At 44.2% G+C, this 15,111-nt stretch overlaps 2 protein-coding genes across 2 annotated transcripts in view; both read right to left on the minus strand.

The window, feature by feature from the left end:
- Positions 1-4,369: 4,369 nt before the first annotated feature.
- On the minus strand, positions 4,370-7,808 carry SNTN (sentan, cilia apical structure protein). Its single transcript, XM_063411803.1, has 4 exons — positions 7,628-7,808; positions 6,998-7,032; positions 6,092-6,231; positions 4,370-4,659 (listed from the first exon to the last, which is right to left on the minus strand). Exons 1-4 carry the CDS (start codon positions 7,735-7,737, stop codon positions 4,501-4,503), a joined length of 444 nt encoding a protein of 147 aa, XP_063267873.1. The 5' UTR covers positions 7,738-7,808; the 3' UTR covers positions 4,370-4,500.
- Positions 7,809-13,142: 5,334 nt separating this feature from the next.
- The window catches only part of SYNPR (synaptoporin), a 105,313-nt gene continuing 103,344 nt past the window's right edge, over positions 13,143-15,111 (minus strand). The window contains exon 6 of the mRNA XM_063411705.1: positions 13,143-14,921. Coding sequence (XP_063267775.1) covers positions 14,655-14,921 — 267 coding nt within the window. The 3' untranslated portion in view covers positions 13,143-14,654. The remainder of the gene's footprint in view (positions 14,922-15,111) is intronic.

Genomic DNA, 15,111 nt, shown 5'->3' on the forward strand with positions numbered 1-15,111 from the left:
TGCCCTCTCCTGATTCCAGCAGCAGCTCCCCAGGAGCATGTGCCAGGTTTTGTGTTTCTCTACACATCAAGATCCAGCAGACAGCAGCCAAGAAAGCGGGATAATGGCAAGGGGAATGAAAGGAGGAGGGAATCACAAATGGGATTTGGTCCCTTTGTGCCAGGGTTTGCGCTGTGAATGTCAGAAATGTGAGGCTGCTCACTCTGCTGTGGGGTGAGAGACAGCTTGGGCATTGGGGTCCCTCAGTACTCCAGGCCCTGTCTGAGGCCCAGTGGATCTTTGATAAACAAGCACACACTCATTTGTTATAACCCCAAATTTGCATTTTGGCCCCGATGCTGTTGGATTTTTTTTGCTGTTTACCTTTGCTGGATGAGGACTCAGTTCTGGGGGTATAAACCCCCAGAGGGACAGGGGGGAGGGAATAGCAGGTGAGCAAAGTGAGCAGACAGCTTCACTGGAAACCTTGTAAACCACTGACTGCAGTAAAAGTCAATGCAGGATTAAAAGCTGTCAGTTCAAAAAGCCATAAACCACCACCTCTTCTACATCTGTGTTCCCTGACTGAGCTTGAAACAAAGAGATTTTATTTTTCAAGAGACACTTCAGAGCACTCCTTTGAGGCTCACAAATTATCACACTTTGCAGAGAACATAATTCTGGGACAAAGCTTTTCCTCTGCTCTGTGTGAGCTCCTAAGGTGTTGTACCACATAGCATCTTTCCAACACTCCTGGAGAAGTCATTCCAACATTCCTGGAGAAGAATTTCCTACCATGTAGCCACAATTTAACCACTTTCCTTGCAGGCTACAATGCAAAACTACCCCTCCCTGCAAAGAGACCTGCTGCTACAACCACTTGAGTGGATGTAGCTGCTGAGAAGCTTTCATGGGCCAGGACACATGGCAGCACTGAGGTGGGGTGTGCATCACACAGGTACTTTCAAAGTGTATGCACCCAGGGCATGTTTGAACTTACACAAAAAAGTAACACAACACTTCCTCTGAGGGAGGAAGAGACAAGGAAAACATCCCAGACTACAGAGTTCCCTCAGCATCCATAATCCAGTACCCCAGGTATGAGGTCTCACTGAAGGCACAGGAACAGCAAGAGAGTTGAAAAATGTACTTCTCTTCCCTGAAAGACTTATGAAAAATTGTACATACAGTGTGTGTGGCCCTGGGCTCCCAGAAGAAAGTTCAGCCTGCAGAGCCCTGGCCTGACTCACCTCCTCAAAGTCAGTGCACTGGGATGTGAGGGTTCCCCTGCAATCTGTGGGAACCCCTCAGAGATCAGACTAAAGCCAGATTTTAAAACCTTTCTAAATTCAGCAGGCCAAAGAGTTAAGGCCAAATACCAAGTAAGAAGTGACAGGGAGAAGCTGTAGGTGGGCTAATTAAAGAATGAGAAGGAGCCTGCCTTCCTGAGCTGGTATTTGGAAATGGAAGCTGAAGATCTGAGGCTGAAATTCTCCCCGACCCTCATTTCTCCTCTGGCAGTCATCTGAAAGCTCATATAAATGCAGAGATAATTCAGATTTTTCAGAACAGAACTTAAAGCTTAGATCCAAAGTCCACAGAGCCTCCCAAGGCTCATTCCTGAAGGGCACAAATTCCAACACAACCCCAAGCACCCAGAGCTCAGGTCTTGACTGGCTGCTCCTCACGCCACTTCCACTTCTGAGGGTACCAGACACTGACAGGATGCTCCCACTTGCTGAGGCAGAGGAACCTGCAGATTTCATCAGCTCAGCTGCTGCTCAACTCCTTAGCACTTGCTGGGCTCTATTCTGAGAAATCAATGACAAACTCTATTTGTTTCCAACAGGAGTAAGCTAGGAGCAAAATAAATCACAACAGTAGCCTTTTAAGCAAGCTCACAGGCAGCTCCCTGAGGATGCAGCCAGACATGCTGTCTGCACCAGATCAGCTTCAAAGCCAACAGCTGGGAGGGCTCAGGGCAGCCACAAATAGTCTGAGTTAATAAAAGAGCATCTTCCACAGTCAAGGTGCAAACTTCTGCCTGCTTGTAACTAAAAGAAGATGCTGAGGCTCTTCCAAGTACATCCTTCTGTTTTTGAGCATCAGGTGGGACGTGCAAGGACTGATGCAGATGGAGCCTTGCATGTCCCACTCCCTTTGTTCAGACACTCTTGCAGAAACTGTCCCAGTGCCCTGGCCTCTGTGTGAGGAGCCCAGTGTAGGCTGGAATCCAGCTCCAGCCCTGCTACACGTGCTCACGGTGTGCTTGGCTTTTCTGTGCCTCTTATTCCTTCCCTACCATTTGAACATCTCTGCTATTGAGTTGCTCAGAAATTGCTTCTTACTTTGAGTTTTCACCGTGCTTAGCACAAGGGGCTTTTGATCCAAGCCAGGGACTCAGGATGTTGCTCACAACACACCGAACTGGGATAAAAAGGGTTTGCACACAATGAGATGACAGAGTGAACTGATCTGACAAAAGGCTCCTAAGTCATTAATTCAAGTCATGCAAGATTTAGAAACATTTCAGCAATAACAAAAACTCTGCTAGAGCCTTAGCAATTTCAAAGAACTTTTTCTTAATTGGCTTCACAATATTTTTTTCCTTTCAGGTTTTTTTGGTTTTTGTTTTTTGTAAGACAGGGATGTTAGGAAACTTATGCTTCCAGCATCACCAGTGCCTCCCAAACAATCTTTTCAGGGCTGTGCTGTTTTCCTTGCCTGAGTAATGGGAAACCTGCCTAGAGACTTATACTCAGTCCATCTTCCTACCCCAGAAAAGGAGCATCAGCTGATATTTTAGGCTTTCACAAATCTACCTGGCCAAAAAGAAGGGGACAGGGAAAGAGACTGGGTAACACCAGGGACACAGTATCAGTATCAGTGTGGGTGACCCTCAGGGCAGTGGGACACCAGTCCCTCAGCAGGGGGATGTGTCTCTGAGCAGTCAAACAGACAGAAATGCTGCGTGCTGGCTTTGTCACTTCTTGCCACAGGCTGGATGCTGCCTGTTCTTGCAACCCACCACCACAGAAGGGGCTTTTAATAAGAGGTTAATAAGAGGTTTTATCTGTAGTTGTAAATGTTGTAAATGTTTAGCCTCCAGATGAGGCTGTGTCCTGGCTGAGGTGCAAACCCAGCTCCTTACCTGCTGAGCTTCATTTCAAAACCCACCATATCCATTTGCATTTCTTCTTTCAGCTCCATCCCACATTGCACAGAGACCTTCCTTCTCCAAACAATTGGCTGCTGGTCTTCTATTGTAGTCCTTCCTTCACATCAAAATCCATTACAAAACATTGTCTTAGCTCCTGAAAACACTAAGAGCCTTTTTATGTCACAGAGTTAAATCTTGTTACTCAGCTGGCTTTAATTTCCCTCTTCTACACGAGAGGATTTGATCCCTTCCTGTTAAAAATTCAAGAACCAAGGCTAAATCATTCTTGTCTTCTCCTTTCCAAGAAGAAGCCAAGGAGGAAGAAAAACTAAAAAGGCTCCAACGTTTTGCTGGCTCGTTCATCTTGGTAGAGTCTTCTTAAATCCTTACAGAGGCTGTTCTGCTCCTGGGGCATGAGACTACTTTCATGTCCCAAAGGGATGTCACAGTGGGATAAATGTTGGCTCTGAGTCAGGACTTTGTAGGTAGGAATCAAACCAAATATTAGGATGATGAACATTTCATACTCAGGCTCTTGCCCTAACCAATATCACTCAGTTCCAATAGAAACAATTTATTGGCCACCCTTGTTTCCCACCATCCCTGTTCTGGATCACCTCTCAGCTGCTTTCTGCTTTTCACAGTTTCCTGGAATGGCAGATCCAGCTGGCTGGCATTCCCCAGGTCATACAAGCACAGCACTGCCAAAGATGCCCTGCAAATGCTGGACTGGAAATTCCTTCTGTTGTGATCTCTAAATGAATAGAGCAGTTGGAGGAGGAAATAAAAGTAAACAAATGCTCCCTTCAGCAGGTGGGGTTAATGGTGGAGTGGAAACCACACAGACTAAAATCAATCTTCACCTAAGACAGCAACAGATGTTGTAGCCATTGCCCAGTGTGAAACCATCACTGGCAGTGCCCTGCTCAGGGCTGAAGCCCCTGTGGTGGCTGGGAGAGCCTGGGGAGCTGGGCAGCCCTGCCTCGAGGGATGGGGCTGCACATTTTGGCAGCTGCCTCTCCATCATCTCCCACACTATCGTAGGAAGAGGATGGAGAGGTCTGGGAGAGCATGGGCTGCCTTCCCCTGGCACTAACCTGGGCTGGGGTTGCCCCCAGCTGTTAACTGGTCTTGCACCCAGTGGGAGGCAGTCACTCACCCCCCCAAAGCACAAATGGAGTGGACACAAATCCCCGAGCACCAACTCTGTGGAGTGTTTCAAGAGAGGAGTAAGTTCAACCAGGTTTGGACACAACTTTATTTCAAGCACAGGGTATCCAGGCACACAGTGGTGGCTCTGTGTGTAGCTCACTCATGCTTTCCTCATATGGTGCCAAGCCATTCTTCTTTAAAATCACAGATCACTTTGTGGTTTTCACATTTTTGATCTCCTGCAGCAGGTCAGACATTAGAGTGAGACTGACTAACAAGATCATGAAATCTTCAAAATTAATTTTGTTCTCTGACTCCTCATCCAAGGAAGAAATTATTTCCTGGTATTTTGGTTTGTTTTCTTGGCCCTATGGAGGATTTTAAATGAAAACAAAACAAAACAACAAAACATGAAGTTCCTTTTTAATTGCATCATTAGATAAAAAGAAAAAGACATCTACCTATATAAACATGAATGTATTTTTAATTTTCCCATTCGGGTTGTTATGTCCACATTCATGTTAGTTTTTCAAAAGGTATCCAAAGAAATTCAAACAGAAATATTATTGCAATCAGAAAGGAGAACAACCAGTCCTCAAACTTTTCATCAGAATCCAGAATACATCTTTTAAATGACACCTAATCATGACTGAAAATCTGACAATGATGATGACATAGCTGGCAACTGCTAGGAAAAAAAGGGAGTCCTGTATCTTCATAAAACTGGGAGGAGGAAACAACCAACCAACCCTCTTAAATTAAATATTCAAATATATACAAATACATATTGTGAAGGTCTCAGAAATTGTTGATTTTAATGGCATAACTTTTGCACTGCTACCCTTGATCCTCTTGGGCATTCCTGTTGGAATGGATTATTAACATTCTGTAACATATCTATTATTCATATTTCCTTACAAAAAAACCTTGCTACAGTTCCAGGGTAGTTTTTTAGCTTAATAATTTCCAAACAATCTCAGGATCTCAAACTTAATTGCTTTCAGTGATATTTTCAATCCTTTTTCAATAAGGTGCCTGGTTTCTAATTTGGTGCCAATTTCCCCTCCCCAACCAGTCATGTGATTTTGTTATTTTTGGAAGTAAAGGTATTACCTCTCTCATTTACTTATCTGAGCTCTTTTTTATTAGTCCTGTATAGCTTTTCCTACCACTTGATTTTTTCCCCTTGTTTTCTTTTTCTTTTTAATTTAGGGAGAGAAAAAAAACCCAAAAAAAAAGCCAGCCACAAGTCCTGCCATAGCAGTTTTTCACCATGCCCAGCCAGGTGGGTGAGGGTTTTCTGCCCCCCTCTCCCAGGAGCCCCATCAGTGACCACAGCTCCATGGGACAGGGCTGGCTCTCAGTGCTAGCTCAGTGCTCTGGCAAACCACCAAACACCTCATTAAATGCCATGGGTTTCTTCTCTTCATAAATCCAGCCTCTTGTCATCATCCAAGGGTTTTAATTTGGTTGGTTGTTTCCTCCTTCCAGTTTTTTTTTTTTTGCAATTGCTCTGGTTTTTTAAAACAAATTCAAGCAGGCATCAGTCGTGGTTTATTGCTGTCCCCCTCCTTTGGGGACACAGGCTGTGTTAGACACAGGCTCAACATAAAGCAAGAATATATAAAGCTCAACATAAAGCACAGAATATGTTTGTACCAAATCCCTGGAGTCTCACTTGGGATTACCCCATGGACTGATGCTTGCCAAGCTGCAGGACAGAGCCTGAGCTGCCATTCCTGCACCCACAGTGCCCAGGCAGGGCTGTCCCAGTGCCACCCTCTCAGCAGACCCCCTCACCTGTATGAAATGCCAAAACTGGGACTGCAGTAAGCTCTTGGTGTCAGCTTTGCTGAGCTTGCCCTCAGGGTCAGCATAGTTGTTATACACCAAAGCTGCTGTAGCAAAAGCCTTTTCAAGGTCTGAGCCTTTTCTTAGAGCTGGAGGGAGGAAAAGTTTATCCAAAAAAAAAAAAAAAAAGGAAGGCTTCTGAGATATAAGTGAAAGGAATCTGTTAGAACCATCCTGGGTGGGTGGAAATCTGTGTTGTTTCATTAAAGTTAATGAGACTGAAACTGTTTATACCCACAGAGGATCTGGCCCAGATTTTATTTGGAGTGGGCCAGCAACATGCCTCATATCCCATGCAATCACACCCTGAAGGAAGCCTTCCTTTGGAGCTAGGGCTGTGACACAGCATGGGGCCTGAGACCCACCTGGTGTGTCCTGACCCTGGGCATCCAGTAAGGACCTGCCACACCATGGGGACAGGCCATGGTGACCATGTCCTGGATGCATTTGGACTCCCAGAGACCTGCATCAGGGAAAACATGGCCCATTTGGAAGCCTGGCTGCACAGGAACATCTGTGTCTGAGCATCAGTGCTGCACTTCAGCATTATGGAACACTTGGGATTTGGGCTGGGTTCATTCCCCCTGCTCGTGTATGACTCTGAAAGACTGCATGCTCACAAGCCTCTGTTAGCAGAGGTTACACAGATGATTTTGTGAATTTGTGATGTTTTATGAAAAGGTAAGCACAAGAAGAGATGTGACAACACAGGAGCACGTGGCACAGGGACCCGTGAGACCATCTTGATCTGAGGATCTGCACGGCCTCTGCACACCCTGTGACACTGCCAGAACTTTCTGCACGTGGGCTGTGAAAGACCTGAACCCCAAAGGGGCAATAAAGGGGTCCCCTTACCTGTTATTGATGCCAGCTGCTTGGCTATGGGTACACTGGTGGTAAGAAAGCAGAGAGGCACAATTATCACTCGGTAAATTGTGTCAGGTATTTAATTTCTCCATGAATGATTTTGCTCATTTCTGATTTATTTAATCCCCACAGCAACTCGGGGCTTCCCAAGGGAGAGTGTTTTTCCTTCACACTGGAAAGGAAAATGGCCTCTACAAGCAGCACAAGAACATCACACAGCTTCTAATCCCTCACCTAAGTGAGTAGCCTGGAGTTGTTACCAAAGCTGATTATTGATTTTAAGTGAGGGACACTGCAACACACTTCATGTAATTTCTTCATGAACATGAAAGAAGTCCCAGAGATTTGTCAGTTTTATACCCATTCCCAGGAAAGTAAAGAGGGGTCTGCCATCCCCTCCTCACCAGTGCTCTCAGTTTGGAGCAGGCACATGGCTTTTATTTCTAGCAGGATTCACATTTGTGAGAAGCACCTCCCTGCTTTCAATCAAAACCTGCTCACCTTGTGCTGAATTGCTAGAAACTAATTACAGAGTGTGATAGAGACAAACACACCCAGATAATGAGTTTCAAGACAAATGGCAGCTCACCCAGATGCCACAACAAAGCCATGACTTACCCCTTGGGCATGCCTGCAGCAGCTGGAGGGCCTTGTCTGGTGGAGGCAGGAGGTGCCTGAGTGACCGAGTACTGCTTGGTACTGGGAGCACTGGTTCTGCAGCCACACATCTCGAGGTCAGGCTGTTTGTGATCTCCAGGCAACCGGAGTGAGAGCCAGCAGGTGGATTGAGGCTCTGCCCCGTGGAAGCAGCCTGCTTGTAGCCATGCCTATCAATAATGTAAACACTTCCTAGGAATCGTGGAGCCAGTTAAATACACCGGGCAACTGCAGCCCTGGCAGCTAGTGGGGCTTGTATTTTACAGGGGAATTTGACAGAAACAAACCAAACTCATAATGGGACCTCGATCCTCTTAGACCTGTGGGGGTGTAACTTTGCATCAGGAATAACTTCGACACTGCATCCATTCATCTATACAAATTATAATTTTAATGAGACACTTTTCCTGCGTGGGATAACGTAACTTGCCCCAAGCTATAAAGTGAGTTATTCCTACAGCCAGAGTCGGAATCCAAGCGTTTCCTAGCTCCTGATCCAGCATTTATCCTAGGTGAGCACACTCCTACTCTAATATTTATTCCATTTCCCTGTCACAGTGCAGAGAGACCTGCTCTGCCTCCAAACCACTTCCAAAGCAGCATCCAGCACGGAGCCTGTGCTGCGGTTCCCACCCGAGCAGAGAGTGCCTGCTTCCAAAAGCAGCACGGAGCCATATGGCAGAGCACTCGCACATTAGCAGCACTGGAAGGGCTCCAATGAACTTTGTTATTTATTGGCATGGATATCGCTATTAGAAAACACAGCTTGTCACACTGCCTATCTCCATGCACGGGCTCCTCTCGGAGGATCCTTTGCCTAGAGGTGTCTAGACAGGATAACTTCAACTTCAAAGACCAAGCAGGCACTTTAATTCCAGGGTGGTCTGTTAATAGGTAGTGACTTCAACTACCTCATCCAGCTCATCGTTCCTGGTGAAAGGATACAACACTGATGTTAAAACTATCCATGATGAGACTTTATGTAACGGGACACACAAAGGAGACTGCAACAGATGGCCTAGAGAATTAAAATGTTTTCCTCATTTAGTAGAAGCTAAATTACTGAAGGCTAATGAATAAGGATGTTCACCACCTTACCGTTCCTGGATTTTAATTATCTTAAAAAGCATGGGAAAAGAGAACCTTTAATTTTCCATCTAAGAGTGTCATTACTCAAACAATTCAGAGCCTTTTTCTGAGAGGTTTAAGCTGTCTTAGATCTCTAGCGCATTCTTTAGGACTGGCTCATGAATAAAACAGAGCCTGTAATTGCAATGACGAAGCCAAAACACATATAATCAATGCTCATTATTCCATCAATTAACACACTAAAATTAAACAAGAATTCAGGCTTAGTAATCTGCCATAGGCTAAAAAAAAAAAAAAAAGTCTTGATATCATGTTGAAGTGATAATTCCCTTTCACATCTGTTGAACCATACAACGAGGCATGAAAAGCATTACATCCTGGTTAATATGTGGAATGGGGATGCTTGGTCTTAGCGTCCAAGGTGAAAAATGAGAGTGAGAAGCAGACTCAGTTGCCTGTTTATCAGTGGCAGGCAGTACTGTGAGCGGGCTGGCAAACCCGGCCCTCTCTGTTTTGGGATCTTTCCACCGTAGATCAGATTTCAGCTCACAGTTGTTTTAATCTCACCGACTTTTGAGAGCCTGAGCTCTAGAACAGGTGATTTGCTTTGCTGGGGTAGTAGCAAGTTCAAACAAACCTGGGGTTCATTATCCCTCTAGGATACACTAATTAGCGTATGCAGGAGCGTTTGTGCCTGACAGATAAAGGGTAGCATGAGGATAACCCTTGTCTTTGCAGATGATCAGCTTTGAAGACAGTGAGATTTTTGGCTGTTGCTCGAGTATTCTGGTCAGCAAGGTGTGTGTGGAGCCAGGCCATCTGCTCTGTAGCTATTTTGGTACACGCTATTTATGTTCGAAATATCCAGGTGCCTTTATCGGTCAGTTTTTAGCATGTTTCACACGTTAACAATCCTGTCTGCACAAAATACGCAACCTGCCACTTCAAACTGCAAAATCTTTACAGGCAGTTCACTTAAAATAATTGCCACTGCAAAAAGTCACAGCCTCTGCTTCACTTTTGGTATTTTCCCGGAGTTTTCCCCTCTTTTTTTAAGGAAATGCTGTCTGCATTTCGAGAAGGTTGATGTTGTGAAACGTGTGTGTGTGACAGGGCCCTGACTCCCTTGGAGATGACCTGGGCGGGGCAGGGCAGAGCCTGCCCACAGCAGGAACAGGCACAAGGGAACACCTGAAACAGGAGATACACTCACCCTCGCAGGCTTCATTTCATCAGCAAACCCTCAGGAGCTGCAGAAAAGAGCTGCTAACTTGCACCCAGGCAGGTGATGGCTTGAACTCCTCACTCAGAGAAGCCGTGGCTGTCCCATTGCTGGAAGTGTCCAAGGCCAGGCTGGACAGGGCTTTGAGCAACCTGGTCTAGTGGAAGGTTCCCTGCCCATGGCAGGGGGATGGAACCAGAAAAATACTATTGCCAAGTAATTTTCCCTCTGAGAAATGGTTTATTATAGGACATTTAAACTTCAGAAAGGCAGCTATATTCTTAAAAACCTAGAATCTCACACAACAATAAAAATGTAAGAACAGAAACTAAATGCAACAAACAGGATGCCTCCCAGCTGAACTATTAAAATTTCCTGTCAAAATGCTAAGGTCTTCATAATAATGATAGATGGCATTGACAAATGATGGGATAATCAGCACCAGATATTAATAGCAAAATACAAATTATTGCTGATGTTAGAGAATGCCAAAAGGAAAAGCTCTTGGGTTTAGCAGAAGTAGGGAATAAAAAGAAATCCTAAAAAAGAATATTTAAGTTAGGGAGAGCATGAGCTAAGTAGACCATCTATTCACATACATAAGGAATTTTGACTCAAATCTATCTTAAAACTAGTGGACAAAGGGCTAAATGCTTGTTACATCATATGGCATAATATGAGAAGATTTTTTTCAGAGAAGGATTAAATAATACATGGCAGTTTTTACTCAGTAGTTCTTCATCTGTCTGTCATATTAACTGTGAAACTCTGGAGATATTGTCAGGAGCAGACTACAGGGAGGTGCAATGCATGTTGATGCCACTGCCTCTTTCATCAGCCTATCACAGTTTCAGCCAAGATTGATGCAGGGCTACAGCCTGGATTGCTCTTTCAATTTGAGAGCATATAAAGATTGGAAATAATTAACCTAATCAGGTCAGGCAATTGCAACATGAATTCATGCAACAAGAGCACAAACTTTTTCCAAGTCTTACCCACCCCTGAGGCTCTGTTATGTGCAGCTCAATGGCCACACTGAAGGAATTTGGTCATCAGGAAAAGTATCCCACACACTAAAATCCCAACCCCCCCTAGCCAGGGCAGAGCCCTGTGGGCTGTGTTTGCACCTGAACTCATCCTTGTCTCCTTGATGTGAGGGGCAGGAAGTGAAGCAGGCTGCAGAGCCAGTGGTACCAGAATTACCCTCCCTGCCCTCTTCAGCACCCTCCCATGGAGGCATTGATGCTCCAGCTCTGCAAAAGTGCATCCCCTCCCCAGCCAAGAGCAATGGGGGAAACCCAAACCAGCAGGTGAATGTGCCCCTTCCTTGGCCTCTGAGGCACCTGGAGAGAAAGTTCTGTGCTCTCCCCTCCCTACCACACTCACCAGAGGTACCTGCCTCTCCCCCCTAGCTTCTCACTTGATAACACAAACATGCTCCTAACTTGGGTGGATGAGAAATGGCTATAAAGAGAAACACACGGGAAAACAGGAGGGACAGCACAGAAGATCAAGGAACATGTTTTTTCTCTCTCAGGCTGACCTAGTTATTTAACTAACTGGCAGAGATACTCACTAATGATGAAGCAGGAAAGCAACGAGGCTGCCAGCAGCAGTTTCACAAAGGATGCTCAAGTTGAGTTTGCTATTTGCCTTAAATTCAGGTAACATGTCTTTTTCATCAGTTGCTCAACCCTTGGCTATGCAGGCACCATCCCCAGCTGAAATAAACTTTCAATTTCTCAACAACTGCAAAAGGATGTGATAAGACTCAAATCCGGAGGAAGACAGAGGAAACATTCAAACACGTTTTCTTACATAAGACAGACAAGTGCATGCATAATTTTTGTTTTCACTTTTGCTGCTGCCATACTTTGTTAATCTGAGAAGCTATGGATGACGAGATTTTTCTTCCCTCCTAATTCAGAGTGAAGATTACAGTCCCCAAAGGGTAACAACTGGCTCAACTGTTCTGTACAGCAGCAAGGAACTGAGGTACCTGTGAAGATCTGGCCAGATCTGGGTAAAGTGAGGGCAAGTCTTCTTGTAACTACATCTTGTTAACTCTTGCACCAATTCTGCCCTTCATGAGAAAACCTTAGACCTGGAGTTACACAAATAGTACCCAAAATATGGCATAAGCTTAATTCTGCTCCCAGCCTTGTATTAGAAACTGCCCTTTCTCCAGGGGTGTGAACTCCAGAAAGCTGCAGTCCTGTGCTCACATGGTTAGACAAGAATTTCATCTGGTTTGAAATGCAGGAATAAACCAAAGCAAAAGTAATTTCCATCCCTCAGCATTGGATAGAAAAGTTTAGGAATGGGGCCTTGCTGATTTGGGTGGAAAAGTTCATGAAGAGAAAGCTAGTTGACATAAAAACTATTTCCAATGGAGAAGCTTAAATATGGGAGCTTAGTCTGGGATATTCCCCATCATCTAATAGAAAGGAAATTCAACAGAACAACAATAACAAAAAGAAAGAGTAGAAGCAGGACTATGTGGGAGGGGGCATGAAGAATACGCATCCTATCACACCCCTTGCCACACAAACAGATTTCACTTTCTCCTGACTTGCTGATGTCTAACTTTTTTCCAAACTTAAAAGAAGAAAAACCAACCAACCAGCCAACAAAAAAAAAAATCTCCCCAAACAAACAAACAAAACCCCAAACAACCAACCACAAACCCCAAAAACCCACAAACAAATTAACCAAGAGCAAAAATAACATTTTTCATTAACCCAGAAAATTGTATTTTGCCCTCATTTGAAATAGGAGAACATTTAGATATTCCAGTTAGTTTTCTCTACAACTCATACATGTTTTCTCTACAACACATAGCTTTCCAGTAATCCTCAAAACTGGGATGGTTACCACAGAACTGGACTAGTCCTACTGCCAGTGGAAAGAGAGGTAAAGAGGCAGGCAGGTATTAAACTGCACACTTTTAATTTTTTTAAAAAACTTGTGATACTGACCTTTAATGACAGGTGTCTGCAGAAGTGTTGTACTCCACTGTACATTACAACAATCCCCACAAAAGTGTTGGAAAAGAGTAAGAATATGACCAATAAGGTCAGGCACAGGAATAGTTATTTTTCTTTAATAGTTATCTTTGTTATTTGGCAGTGACATTTCAATATTAACATACTCTGAAAACATGCATTGTATGCAATAACTTTATTAGGGTCAAATAGATATCACAATATAGATTCATCCACTGAGTAGCCATAAATTGGTTACAACAATCATAGAAGAGACTAAGCTGTTTTAAGCTAAGATGCTTTCAACATTACAGCTCATACAATAAGATTATATACTGATACACTTTGATCTAGAAATGCAGATGATCAGTTTTGATTAGTACATTGTGCTTCAGGCTTTCATTTGTGTCAATGCATCCCCTATGCTGTAGCAAGGGAGGGTTGAATTTCCCAGGGAAGAATCCAAACAGGCTACAAGTCTGGCTCTGGCTCTCTTAGGATGAGTTCCTCTGAGCCTGGGTTATTTGGTCAATCCAGTTACATTCTCCATTAGCACCAAGCTAGCGCTCAGAGCAGCAACCTAACAGAGGGATATCTAACAATCTTGAAACAGCACGGACAGAAAGGTTTTCTTCTCGTAAGAGGGCATAAAGGAACATTTATGCTTCATAAGGTCACAATACGTGCGGTTTTCATGTTGCTGTGTCAAGCAACAGGGCGTTTTCACATGATTTTGTATACTGATATCTGCACCTCTGTTATCTTAGTTAAATAAATACCTTTGTAAACATATAACACAGTTACTTGGTCCTTATTCTCCACAGCTCACGTTAAAAGATTCACAAAACATCCATAGAAATAGTGATTTATAGAAGGAATACTTAGCTGAGTTAAATGGAATAAACATTGGTCAGGTACCATATATACTACTGAATGCCATTTCAAGGAAAAACAGTTTAGTTACAAAGCATTCAGAACTTGGGTAAGCCATATATTCAACTCTGCAAAATATATAAAAGATGCATACTTCTTTTAAACAGACATTTAACAAAATGTAGTGGCAGAAGTCGAGAAGTTCCATTTACACAGTCCAGACACCTGGTAGTATGAAACTGCTTATCCATGCACTAAATTACGGATGGATGACTCAGTTAACTGAAATAATAGTAAAATCTTCTGAAACAAAAAGGTATAACCAAAACAAATGCTTTGAAGAGTCACAGACAGGCAGTTTTGAAAATTTAGGTGCAATGTTACATGCATGGATATACAGAATAATCTGTAGAAATCATAGTTAAAACACTTCTGTTTTTCACCAAAATGCAGAAGGAAATTCAATTATATTATGCATATTAAATACTACAGACTTGAGGCTACAAAAAGCTTCTACCATCTTAACACATACAAAACTACCATAAAGTTATCTCTACAGTACGTACTACAACAGCAACCCCAGGTCACCGGCGAGGAGCACATCCCCTGTGTCTGGCTAGTCAGGGGAAGAAAGGCCAACTCCAGCCCACTGGTAACCTCCTAGCTGCCAAAGGAGGTGGGCTTAGACCTTCAATGGACATCAAACACCGTGTTGTAGTATTAATTTATGTAGAACCCTTAAAAATCTGGTGCCACTGAAACTTGAGACTTGTTAAACTCTCTACTCGTGAGGGATGCAAGAGCTTGCGCTGCACGAACCCTAAATTTGATTAGCGAAGGAGGTTGGCCCGCTCTGCCCATAGCTCTGGGACTGGCCATATTCACCCACCTGGCCATAGGAGCCTGGCTGGTTGTAGCCACCAGCTGGCCCGTAGCTGTCTTGGTTGTAGCCACCTTGGTTGTAGCCAGCGGGCTGCTTCTCCATGGTGTCCGCAGGGTGCCGCTGGCCTGAGGAATGCCAGCCCGTCTCCTTAAACACAAACCAAATGTTGCCTGCCCACAGGATAAAGTTCAAGTAGCCAAAGACCTGGGTGGGAAGAAGAGGAGCTTGTCACCAGCAGCCACAACCTAATGTTATGTCACAGCTCAACCTGATGTTATGGACCCCGCATGGTCCCTGGAGAAGGCAAAGCTGTTCCCAAACCCCTCCTTCCCACGGACAAGAGGAAATGGCCTCAAGTTGTGCAAGAGGAGGCTCAGATTTGTTATTAGAAAAA

The sequence above is a fragment of the Prinia subflava genome, chromosome 14 (assembly GCF_021018805.1).
Source record: "Prinia subflava isolate CZ2003 ecotype Zambia chromosome 14, Cam_Psub_1.2, whole genome shotgun sequence".
NCBI lineage: Eukaryota > Metazoa > Chordata > Aves > Passeriformes > Cisticolidae > Prinia > Prinia subflava.

Excerpts from the sequence above, each read along its gene's own strand:
- SNTN (XM_063411803.1), bottom strand. The coding sequence starts at position 7,737 with ATGTGTGGCTGCAGAACCAGTGCTCCCAGTACCAAGCAGTACTCGGTC. Across the intron at positions 7,033-7,627 it reads GCTGCAGGCATGCCCAAGGG|TGTACCCATAGCCAAGCAGC; the intron begins GTAAGTCATGGC and ends TCTTACCACCAG. Across the intron at positions 6,232-6,997 it reads GCAGCTGGCATCAATAACAG|CTCTAAGAAAAGGCTCAGAC; the intron begins GTAAGGGGACCC and ends TCCTCCCTCCAG.